Below are 12,568 nucleotides of genomic sequence, written 5' to 3'. Positions count from 1 at the left end.
CTTTTGATGAGGTGGGAAGACTGAGATGGCACAGAAGCAAAGTAACAACTTTCCTGAAGCAAGTGGGACCAAGGGATCCCTAAGTGGTGACTTCCCACCTGCACTTCTCTACTAGCTTTGTCTCCTGGGAACAAGAGACGGCCATCTTAGGAACTCACTGTTACTTTCCCTGTCTACCCATTTATTTGAAGTCTGATTCTTTACCTGTTGATGCTGGCATTAAATTCATGTTAATCATTAACATTAGTAATAGACTTTTAATATTTAGATATTACAGGAAAACAGTAAACTTAAAATTTTTATTGAATCCAATCAAAAGTATACAGGTTTAGGATTTTTGCAATCCTAAAATTAATACGGAAATGAAAAGTTAATTCTATGACACTATCTGGACCAGCTTTTTAAATTGTAAAACAAGGAACAAATATACAGTTCTTTTTTTATACAGTGAGTCTGTCCAAGGAAAACTACATTTTTTTTTCCTCTTGACTTCCTGTGGGATACCCATAGCATCTTTCAGAGTAAGATAGCGTTTCAAGCTATAGCTCGATGAAGTTTACAGCAGAAATGACGAGTAAAATGGTAGATGCCACAACTGACGGAAGGAGTGAATTGCCAGAGGATGCAGAAGGATGGGATTTCGGACCTGGAACTGGAACTGGACCTGGAGCTGTTAAAAAAGAACACAGTGATGGACAAGTCGCTCTGTGGTCTGTATTGGGTATCCTGCACCTAGGGCAGGCAGCACAGCTGTATGAGCAGCAGCAGCCCGAGTGAGAAGCCTTCTGAGACACACTCAGCCTGGCACTTGTCACACACACATGCAGCTTCAAGGTGTCCGGCTACGCTTCCGGATGTCCTATCGGGGCTCACTGGTACAGGTCTTTTTTTTCTCAGAATTCATGTTTTGTTTTGTTTTTAATTTATACAGGCAGGCAAGACAATTATTTCTCATTCAGGCACACCAGAATTTCTGCGTAATTTTCTTTCCATTTGCTAATTTAGGTCATGCACTGTAAAGTTTAGCTCAAGTGTCTGGTTTCCGACCAAGACAATGCATGTGCTCATTCACAGGGCTGCCAGTAAACAGCAGTAAATGGCTGGATATGATTGTATCTTATAACACTGAGCCTACAAACGGGATGGGGTGTTTGTGTTACCTCCTTGTGTACAGGGCTTTGGTGTGTACAGGGCTTTGGAGGAGGCTGGGTCCCTTTCCTCCGGGCCAGCAGGGCTATCGGGGTGGCTGGCTTTATTGCTTTGGACTTAGTAATGTACACCTTGTTTAAGTGGACTGCACAGGGAAGGGAGAGTTCTCTGAGGGTTCCTCTGACTGGAATAACCAGTTGGTTTGTACAGGAAGCCAAGAGAAGCAGCATGGAGTTTTCTAGATTTTCATGTCGGCTTGCTTGCCAGAGTAGCTGATGTGGTCATGTGTCTAGAGGTGAAAGGGCAGGTCACTCCCGGAATCAGGGTGTTGCTGCAGACATGGTTCACAAGTGGGCAGTACTGCGCTGAGGAGCAGTCCTGAGGTTGTCCAGGGCCGGTGCAGGCACTGACAATGGATTCCAGTGACTGAACCCTATGCAAGCTAACTCCTACACTTAAGGAATCTTTCTTTGTTTCTCTCTCTCTCTCTCTCTCTCTCTCTCTCTCTCTCTCTCTCTCTCTCTCTCTCTCTCTTTCTCTGTAAGGAGCTAGATCTGAAATGCTTGGGGTAGCCTTAGACAGTGCAGCACGGATTGCAGTTTTCAAGTGTGCTACCAGACACATAAACAAAAAACACTTTCTGTGTTCATACAACCTGGAGCAAGCAATTTGCCATAGAAACCAAGTATATTCTGAAAGTTTTAATTAACACTAAACAGTTTTATCTACTGTCTGCTGCTGCTTCGCTTTGATCTTATATGGACTAGTTTCATGTATGCCCTTAACCCAAATTTTCATATGGATTCTGTCTATTAATTTAGTCTTTATGCATGGAGACACATATAAGAATATCAGAACATACTGATTCTTACTGTGAATCCTCAGGGTGTTATAAGGCTTAATGAAACATCTTGAAAAAGGATAGCTTGAGAGAACTGAAAATGTTCTAAATGCAGTCTCTAGAGAGTTAACAGTCATTTAAAGGAAAGAGATGGGTCTGGAGAGATGGCTTAGTGGTTAAGAACTTTTGCCGCTCTTCCAGAGGTTCTGAGTTCAATTTCCAACAACCAGATGGCAGCTCACAACCATCCGTAATAGAATCTGCTTCCCTCTTCTGGTGTGCTTGAAGACAGAGAACTCATATACATAAGATAAATCTTTAAAGGAAACATGCCCTGACCACATTCACATCTGTGTCAGAATGTTATCACACTGTTAAGGTGCCTCAAATGCATGCAACATCACTTTTTAATGAGAAAAAAAAAGTTAGCTTGATATTTTTATATTTCAGAGCATTTATCCAGAAAAAAAGGAGGTGTTTCTTACTAGGACTGGTGGCCTTTTCTCCATTTCTGTCTTTTACAACATAAAGAGATTCTGAGTTACTGCATTATATAGTTTATCCAGACAAGACAGATCTCATAAAGATGAAGCACACTTGTTCTTCCCTTGGGAGTGGGTCTGAGGCCAAGGGAAACTGGTCCAGAGACATGTGCAAAGTTTTAATTTTACCTACCCATCTGCTCTCTGAAAAACTGCCCCCATGAATGTGTATGTTTTCATTAAATGTGAAGTTTAGAAAGAGCTTTTTTCTTCTGTGTATTGAACTCAGATTGCCAAGCACGAGCCTCCTGTCTTTGCTTACTGAGTGCTGGCACATCACAAAAGCCCCAGGTCATCTCCTAACAGTTCTAACAGAGCTGAGCTGGCGCTTCAAAGAGGCCACTCCCACCATCTGCACTGTCTGGGACAGCGGGTGGCAGTCAGAGGTGGGGGACCCATGTGATCAGTGCCTGCCTTTGAACCTCTGCTCCCAGCTGCTGTACCACCACCAGGTGTCTGGCTAGCCTTGGAAAACTGACATTCCCATTTTCATTTGCTGATTCTAGGAATCCAGAATAGATGGGTGTCAATCTGGCTGTCTCTTTTTACCCTCATCATGCCTTAATTGAGCTCTGCAAGGATAACATCTACCTTGCTGGGTTAGATGAGGCCAAGCTCTGAAAGCTTTCCAGGAGGAGCACAAGGCATTGTCCACGGCCTGCTGAGGAAGTAAGTGCATACTGACACAGGACTGGTTCCACATGCTGGAAGGTTCTCATTTCTATTCTCAATAGTGTGCTCTTGCGTCTATAGACTCCATACAGTTCCTGACTTGTTCTGGAAGTGCAGCTGGATGCTCCTGCCCAGTATTGAGCTACCTACCCTTTTCTAGGCTTTATCAGCCTGCTCACACAGAAATAAGTTCTCATCAAGTGTGCGAATGGCATGTGTGCGTGCATGCGTGCAGTCGTCATGTTGTCTTTCCCCCGCAACTCCTGCTTCTAACATCAGGATGAGATGTCAGGAACTGAAACTGTATAAGTCAGATGTCTTCCCCCAATCCCTGAGCTATCTGAATGACAACTGTAAAGAACTTAGAATTGCACAGGCCTCCACCCCCCAATGGAAAATTACCAGGCTTTTCATCCGGCAGAGGAGGATTTTCATCTGTTTGTAGCACTTTAACTTCTAAATGAAAAAAAAAAAAAGATTTTCAATTAATAAAAGTGACAGTTTTTACTCTTTCACTACTGTGTGACACATCCGATAGCTTGCCTCATCAGACTCTCCTCAGTCCTAAAGAGTGGAAACATCTGTACTTTCGGATGGGAGGAGCTCAGGAAAGTGAAGTAGTTGACACAAAGTTACCAGCGGCAGGCTGCAGAGGGGGACGCTAACACAGGCTTCGACTGTGAAGACCCCCAAAGACAGCACTTGGCAAGGGCAGGAAGTGATTAGGGGAACAAGGTGTGCCCACTCTATTATCAAGGCTGGTCTGGATCAGTACCAGAGTTGCTGGGCCTGCTTTCTGTGTCTATGTTCTATGAATTAACACAGTGCGGCTTCTGCATGGCCTGCTGTTTGCACAGACGGCAGTATCTGGCAAAGGTCAGAATGATGGATGTAATTTAGCACAAAGTACAGAATGATGGATGAGTGTAACAACAGTAAAGTACTCACCTAGCATGCATAGCCCTAGGCTCAGTCCATCAAATAATTAAAAGAATAATTAAATATATTAACATGACCATGTCATAATTAACGAAATCCAGAAAAAAAAAAAAACATCTTTTAGGTCACCATCTGATCCCAGGGGGAAGGATATGAAACACTGGATTGTGGTTTTGTATTCCTGTGAGGTTACTTGTGACAAGGGCATTTAAGGACATTTAAAAGATGGCAGTTCTGAGGCACAAAGGCATCATGACTGTTCAGCACTGTCTAATAAAATGTACCCTCTTGTGTTCCATCCCCCCAGCATAAAGTGCTAGGGAACCTCTGAAGAGCTTGGATGGAGTCACAGCTCACATCTCTGAGCACCTCAGCCCTCAGTGCTTGCCCTCAGCCACCCCTCATACATTTTCTGGTTTCTCTGTGTAGCCCTGGGTGTCCTGGAACTCACTTGGTAGACCACTCTAGCCTCAAATTCTCCCTACCTCTGCCTCCCAATGCTAGGACTAAAGGCATAAACCACCACAGCCCAGCACCTTCTTATACTTTAAAAAAACAAAACAAAACAAAAAAAACCCTGCACTCTTATAGTTTGCTCTGAATAGCAGGACCATCTGTCATCATAACTATTGTGGAAAACACCAAGGGAATACAAGCAGTGAGGAAGAAACCAGAAAAGAGCAGATCCTTCAGTCATGTGGTTGTGTACAAGGTTCTTAGACTTTTCCGGGCATGTTCTCTGACCCCACATTGGCATTTTTTGCCCTCTAGTTTGCCAACCATTGCTTATCAGTAAGTAGGAAAAGTCCTGGAATTTTCTTTCCTAAGTAAGAAGGGCTGTGAGCTCTGGTTGCCTCTGTGTCCCGAGCTCTTGACAGTACCCTACTGCACTGTGGTTGGGCTTTTGATGGCACTGCTTCTGGCTCCATGAGTCATCACGGTGCATGTCCACACCAAACCAGAGTGAGTGGCACCTCACAGAGCTGAGCCTGCACCAGCATTGTAGTATGTTTTGTCACTCACAGGTCCCAGATAACAGCTGTGAGCTTGTGTGCTTAGGCAGTCCAAGAAGTAGTTTCTACAGAGCAACATTAGTTCTGGAAGGCCTGTCTCCAGCAACCAGGTTCCAGCAAGCCAGCTCTGAGCATGTTTCAGACAGCTAGCTGTCCTGCCCTGAACCAGTGCTCCAGCAGCCTGGGAAGGCTGGCTGGGCATACCTTCTACAATCTATGATCTTCTGCAGTAAAAGCTGTAGATGTGACTGGCACACTGCTAAAGAGAAACCTTTGAATATCATCCCATGCTAACATTCTCTGCAAGGCTGAGACCAGCTCTCAGGGTAAAGAGAAAATGGCCTTACCTGGCATGTCAGAGTCGAGTCTTTTCCTACCTAAAAGCAGAAATAAATGCTCGTTGGTGTTCATCATTTAGTGGCATCGCTAACATTCCCCCTTTGTCACCCATCTCTAAACTTTCAATAGGTTGATCATAAATGTAACAGCAACAACAATATGAAGTTCAAATCTGTTAAGCCAGATTCCAGGAGCAAGCATCTACAATTTAGTTCTCATCGCTCCAGGTTTGCTTCCTAAAGCAGTGCATCTATTTCTAAATGAAATAGCACTAGGCTGCAGCTTCCCTGGTTTCACCCCACTCTCGCTGTAGGTCCTGGCTCTCACTAGGAGCCTTTGTTTATACCAAGGAAATAGTGTGTAAGCTATAAGTGAGAACTATTGGAAACATTGCACCAAATGCCCGATTCACTGCATAGATCATAAAACAAAAAACAAACAAACAAAACAACAACAACAACAAAAAACATCTCTCAAACGTGACATCCCTCTGACCTACAGTGGCTTCACTCATTCCCCCAAACTTTCTTAGTCCTAGAGTCCTATGTCTCCTTCCTATCCTTCCTAACTAGCTGATCTGACAGAGCAAGAAAAACATAACCTGGTAAATACCAGGTTAGCCCCTGGCTTTTTATTTCTAAGGCTAAGAATAAGAACATTCTTGTGTGTGTGCACAGAGGTGCCCAGGTCAGAGGTGGGAGATAGATCCAATGTGGGAGCCCATGGCTGGAATCCGATTCTTGAGAGGCAGAGGCAGGTAGATCAGGGCTTCAGGTTCAAACTACCACATGGCGAGCTCGCGGCCAGCCTGAGCTACATGAGATCCAGTTACAAAGTAAGAGGAAGTACTCAGCTTCCAAATTCATTTAGGTTTATATGGGGCTTTGTAGTGAAAGGCTCAGAAAGGTTTTAAGAAGCCATGGGGACAATGACAAGAGAAGGAGACAGTTGTTAACCGTGTGGAGTGTAGCTCGTCACTCAGAATAACTCTGCAGTCAGGCAGGCTATTCTTCATTAAAGTTAAATCAATCCAGGGACAGTAAGACAGCTCGGGATAAAGACGCTTGCCGCCCAGACTGCTGACCTGAGTCTTATTTCTGGAACCCATACAGTAAAAGGAAAGAGACAACTTCTGCAAGTTATCCACTGACCTCCACATGTGTACAACAGCATGTGGGTGTCCTCCATCATATACACAAAGAAAGAAAGGAAGGGAGGAAGGAAGGAAGGAAAGAAGGAAGAAAGAGAAAGAGTAAAAGAGTAAAATCTATCCAAAGCCTCTGACAAAGTTCTATATATGTATATACATATACACATACATTTATATGTTTTATGGTCATATAAGTAATACATGACAATTGTAAAAACAAAAATATGGAAAATTATTGAGGATTAAAATTAAAAGGCTCAGACCTCAGATACTCTGTAACATTTTTGGCAAACTTATTTTTATTTTTTTGCATATTTACATATACATATGTATGCATGTTAATAGTTATAGATCCTTTGTGTTCCCTCTTTTTAAAAAAAATTATGCAGGAATTGAACCCAGGTTTTCTGGTTGTTTTGTGGTTTTTGTTTTTAATTTTGAGACAGGGTCTCTCTCTGTATCCCAGGCTCCCCTCAAACTTGTCATCCTCCTGCCTCAACTTCCCAAGTGCTAGGATTATAAGTGGTACCAACCACCACACTTTTTTTTATATATTAATGGCTCAGTTGGTAAAGGGGCTTGCCACCTGAGTTCAGTCCTGGGGAGGCCACTTAGTAGATGTGAGAACTAACTCCCACCGGTTGTGTTCTGACTTCCATACATGTGCTGTGACACACACGCATACACTAAATAATGTAATGAAAGAAATACAAAATAGGTTTTAAGTATGATCTTTTTCATGCATGCATGTGATATATTTTGATCATATTCATCTCCTGCTACCCTGTCTTATTTCCCTTTCGTGGGTATCTGTACATGTGTGTGTGCATATTAGTGTGTGTATGCATGAATGCACATGTGTATGAATATTAGTGTATGTGTGTGCCCGTGAGTGTGTGTGTGTGTATATTGTGCGCGCATGTGTGTGTGTACCTAGAGAACTGCATTCGCCCTAGTCCAGCGCTGTGCTTACTAAGCTAGACTATAATTTACATGTATTTTAAGTACTTTCTTGGACTTTTAAATGCTTTTTAAGGCCTAATTTCATTTATTTATTTATTTATTGTTTGTTTTGTTTTTCTAGACAGGGTTTTTCTGTGTAGACCTGGCTGACCTGGAACTCATTCTGTAGACCAGGCTGGCCTCAAACTCAGAAATCCTCCTGCCTCTGCCTCCCAAGTGCTGGGAGTAAAGGCATGAACCACCACTGCCCAGCTTAAGGCCTAATTTTTAGGTTTAGTGTTTAATAATGTCAATACTATTTAATAATACCCTAACCACATGGGTAGTGTGTGAATGTCACATTGTGCTCTGGGGGTCTTTGTTCCCCGATCAGCTCCAGTGGACTTGGCCAGAGCTTACTTGAGCTGGGTCAGCTGCTGGTCAGAGCCACTGAATGGGGCTTGTCCACATCTGGGTATCTTTCTGACTCAGTGGGGCCTGCTTTTAAAGAAATGTAAAACTGGCTGAGGCCTGTGGGACAGGCCTGCAAATCCCAGCTGCGGAGGAGGTGGAGGAAGGAGAGCTGGCAGTTAAAGGCTTGAACTACAAAGAGAGTTCAAGGCTGGCCAGGCTAATCAGACCTTCTGGTTTTGTGGGGGAGGGAAGAGTGGTGAGCAGATGGGGAGTTGTTTGGTTGTGTTTGTTTTTGAGACAGGATGTCCCTATGTAACCTCATCTGGCCTGGAACTCACTATATAGACCAGGGTGCTTTTGAACTCCTAATAGATACCTGCCTGTCTCTGCCTTCCAAGTGATGGGAGTCACAGGTTTGCACCATCCTACCTAGCTCAGACTCTTAAAGTTAAAATTAAAAAATTAAATTAAAAAATTAAAATTAAAAAATAAAAAGAGGGCTGGGAATGTAGTTCAGTGGTACGGCCATTGCCTAGCATGTACAAAGCCGGACTCCAGTCCTTGTCCTGAATACCAAAACCCCTGCTAGCAGTGCTTCTAGATGCTTCTGAGATGCGAAGGCAACAGCTTTCCGCTTTAGCTTCTATGTTGTGCTAGTTTCCAAGTTATAACTAGGTTGAAGGTATGATCATTTTTAAGGTTAGTGACGTGCATTCTTAAATCAACCATTAGAAAAGTTGTTCCAGGGGCTGGGGGTATATCTCAACAAGAGCATGCTTACCTAGCTTGCAGGGGGCCCAGGGTTTGATTCCAGACACCATGGAAAAAAAGAAAATACAGAAGTGTTCCAGTAATCTCTCCAGTAACTTGAGAATTTTTCTACCCTAGCACTTGAAGACAATAACATCTTTTAAAATAATAAAAAGTTTGAAGCTGAGGGATTGGGGAGGTCGTGGCTGAATGCATAGTGTTTGCCCCACAAGCCTAAGCCCCAAAGCCCACAGAAGAGTCAGGTGGATGCCATGGCTAGCCTATAATCCCTGTGCATGGGAGGTGGAGAAAGGGGATCCCTGAACCTGCTGGCCTGCCATACTAGCAGAATTTGAAAGCTTTGGGTTCACTGTGAGAGACCTGCCTCAGTATACACAGTAGTCTTGGAAGACACTTGGTACCAGACTCTGACCCACACAGCCATGTGCACACTCATGCATGCACTCACATACACAACATGCTTACACACATGCAAACAAGCATACATGCACACATATATACACTCACACAGAAAAACATTTATTTTTATGTGTGTGCATGCATGCGCGCACTCGTGTGTGTGTGTGTGTGTGTGTGTGTGTGTATGTGTGTGTGTTCCCCTTGTGTGCAGGTGTCTGGTGAGGCCTGAAGGCATCAGATCTGCTGAACTGGAATTACAGACAGTAGTGAGCCACCTGATGGCTGGGTCCTTCAGAAGAGCAGCAAGCCATTTCTCCAGCCCCATTTTTTTTTTTTTAATTAAAACCTTTGGAGTAAGTTATACTTTGGAATGTACTTATCATAGGGACATGGATACGCATGCTACTCAGATACACATACAAAGAATGATTTTAACTTAGGAAAAATAAATGCTATCTGTTTTATCAACAACACGGAACAAGTTTGCAGAATCATTAGTCACACTGTTCTCTGCTTTCCGGGATGACCTAAAGACTGTCTGGCAGACAATAGGCACAGGGGATGTAGCTTTTTTTTTTTTTTTAAGAATTCAATCAGATAGATCAAATTAGTAGGCTAAGAAGCTCTGGCTTCTCCTTGCTTCTTGCCACACACTCATAGCTTGCAAAACATAAAGTCCCAGAGTTTATGAGAATGTCTTACCAGAATCTTCAAGCTTCTGACTGTCCATATCTAAGTCGCAAAGAAGCAAAATGCATCAGTTTTAACAAGAGATGGAAAGAACTGACGGAAAAGAACCAGTAGGCACATCTAGTGTCTGCTGCTAGTGAATGTAAATGGCACTAGAGTCTGTGTGTGTGTTGGGCTCCAGGCTCTCCTGGTGCCTCCATTGAAATAAGCCACCACAAAATTAGTCTCCTGGGGGTGTCAATGAGACAGGAAAAAAAGTCTAATTTGAATAGCTGCCTAAGGTCCTGTGCAGTGATCATAATTTATGAACACAGAGAGTCAGTAAGAGGGGCTCTAGGTGAGTCCTTGGGATGTCAGCGGCGGCTTTGCCTCTGTGAGGACAGTAGGCATCTTTCCCAACAAAGAAAAGGTGGCACACTTAAAGGCAAGGGTTTTTTTTTTTCTCTTCAATAAAGAACTTATCTCAATGCAAAACCAAGTACTCAAAGGTTTGTCCGAGAGACTTAGAAAACTCTAATCACTCCATTCATTTAATCAGATGATTTGGGGCAAAATTAAGAGTAGATAGAGAAGCGCCTTTTAGGGCACTACATGGTGTGGGGAGGCCATAGATGAGCTTCACACATGCCCTCCATGGCTTCTTCTGACCACTTGTCCAGCAGACCCCCTCTCCCACCCACAGCACCCAGAGGGTGAGGCTGGAGAGCTTAACTGTTGCCAGCACTGCTCTGAATCCTCGCTGGAGGGCCTTATAGCTCATAGCCGAGCTGCCATGTCATAAAATCTCTTAGCACACTTTCGGGATGGCTTGGACTTATATCTTCCCATAGAGTAATCCTGATTAGCTCAAAATAAGTGTAATTTACTGTGTTCTCATCTAGGTTGGTTACACTCTGTGGATACACCAGACATCTGGCTGCTTGGGAGTGACACATATGCTGGGAATTTTTTTTAATTTAATTTTTTTTTCTTATTCACTGCACCCTCCTGATCACCACACCCTCTGGCCCCCACCACCACAATTCTTCCCCTGCCTTCCCCCTCCCCTTCTCCTCTGAGTGGGTGGAAATTTTAATTTACCTGTGAATATTGGTGTCACCTGCACCAATACCAACAGTGGAATACAGACCTACCCATACCCCACAGACAGCCTTGCGAGGGCAGCTCTGCAGGTACCTGCTTCTTTACTCCCCAAAACATTTACTGTTCAGAGGGCCACAGAGCAGATGCAGCAGAAGAGGGCATTTCCTAAACCACGTTGTTTCCCTCGCTCTTTTGGATCGGCCAAGTGACCACCTTCACTCAGGCAGGAGGTGCATTTGCCACACAGGAAAGAGTAATTAAACATCCTTGTTGGATTGCTTGTAGAAGTGTATACTCACCCGGGTTGTAGAAATACATAGGGTCAATATATTCTGAAATACAAATGCATTTTCATCCATGTTACTGTGCCCAGATGCAATGATGATTAAATATATGCTATATTATATAGCGATGCTTGCTATATAAGCATTCGAGCCATCCTAGTTTCAAGAAATATACAAAGTGTGGTTATACGAAACAAAAAATTTAAATTCAAGGACAAAGCAATGTAGACTTTTTTTTTAACCTGAAGAAGAACACATAGAAAAGCTAGCACTTTGATAGTATGTGACACATTTGATAATGCTGAGCCTCAAAACACTTAGAATTTCCTGCATACCTTCCCATCTGCCCCACCATCTCCTGGTAGACATCACTTTTGCTGTACCTTCCTATGATTTCCCCCAGGGAAGCTGAAATAGACACCATCACAACTCCACCAGGCCTGAGGCCATCCACCCCACTCTTCCATGACTCTCCCTGATCTTACTTCCTGAGACACCCAAATATAGGAAGTAGAGTCTAGCTTTTTGCACAGGGACCACGTGGGAAATGGCTGACGCTGTGAGGGCCTTCACCAGTCCTAAAGCTCCTATAAGACAGGACTCAGTGAGACTGGCAAGTTCCTGCCTGCCTGGGACACAGTATTTGAGAGTATAGCCACAGGCAAAGATCAGGATGCGCAGGGTCAGCTTTCACAGGAAAATAGAAATGAGAGTGTGTCTTTAACCACCTTGTTCCAGACTAACTCACTTTGCAAAGTGCCCTGCGTAAGGCTGTCCTGCATCTCCTCTTTAGCCAGCACTGTAAAACCTTAAGAAAACCACCATTACATGACCAAGACACTGGCTGCCAGTCAGCTATTTACACTAAGAAAGAGACAGACATTTGCCTAGAACGTCCTAGGAGCTTTCCTGAGTTTTCCATTACCTAGACGGCCTGGTGGTCTTCAGATCATATCAAAATGTGGGGCAAGGTCTTGACGGTACAATTCTTTAATTAAAAGTGGGACAGTGTTTACTTTGCAGAAAAATAGTGTGTTGGTCAAAGGGTTAGGGGCACTGGTCTATGTCAAGGGTGTCCCAGCAGAAACCGGGAAAACACACTTTGAGACACTGTGACTGTCCAGCCAGGTATGACTCATCAGGACCCAGCTCCACACCTCCTGTTAAAGCCCCTTCACCTACCAGAGATGAGCCACAGACAAACCGCTCTCACCATCTTCTCAGGGTGCTGAGTAAACCTACTAACTCTCAGTTCCCAAATGTTGGCTTTACAGTAGAGACCTAATGGACTCAGAGCCACCAACAAAAGCACACTTTAGCCTTAAGAGATGGTGGCTGAC

The 12,568-nt window shown here is 43.8% G+C and overlaps 1 protein-coding gene across 10 annotated transcripts in view; it reads right to left on the bottom strand.

Annotated features, from left to right (window-relative positions):
- Nucleotides 1–271: 271 nt before the first annotated feature.
- Art3 (ADP-ribosyltransferase 3) overlaps nt 272–12,568 on the bottom strand; it is an 82,581-nt gene continuing 70,284 nt past the window's right edge. For 4 of the 10 annotated variants that reach the window (XM_031391004.1, XM_031391006.1, XM_031391007.1 and 1 more), the window contains 7 exons: nt 11,244–11,276; nt 9,874–9,903; nt 8,783–8,818; nt 5,504–5,533; nt 3,607–3,660; nt 2,476–2,505; nt 272–670 (listed from right to left, as the gene is read on the bottom strand). In XM_031391004.1, coding sequence (XP_031246864.1) covers nt 540–670; nt 2,476–2,505; nt 3,607–3,660; nt 5,504–5,533; nt 8,783–8,818; nt 9,874–9,903; nt 11,244–11,276 — 344 coding nt within the window. In that variant the 3' untranslated portion in view covers nt 272–539. The remainder of the gene's footprint in view (nt 671–2,475; nt 2,506–3,606; nt 3,661–5,503; nt 5,534–8,782; nt 8,819–9,873; nt 9,904–11,243; nt 11,277–12,568) is intronic. The other 6 variants (XM_031391010.1, XM_031391011.1, XM_031391008.1 and 3 more) reach the window with 5 other exon arrangements.

The sequence above is a fragment of the Mastomys coucha genome, unplaced genomic scaffold (genome assembly GCF_008632895.1).
Source record: "Mastomys coucha isolate ucsf_1 unplaced genomic scaffold, UCSF_Mcou_1 pScaffold22, whole genome shotgun sequence".
Lineage (NCBI taxonomy): Eukaryota > Metazoa > Chordata > Mammalia > Rodentia > Muridae > Mastomys > Mastomys coucha.
The sequence above is the reverse complement of the archived record's forward strand: the minus strand, read 5'-3'. Positions and strand labels throughout refer to the sequence as shown.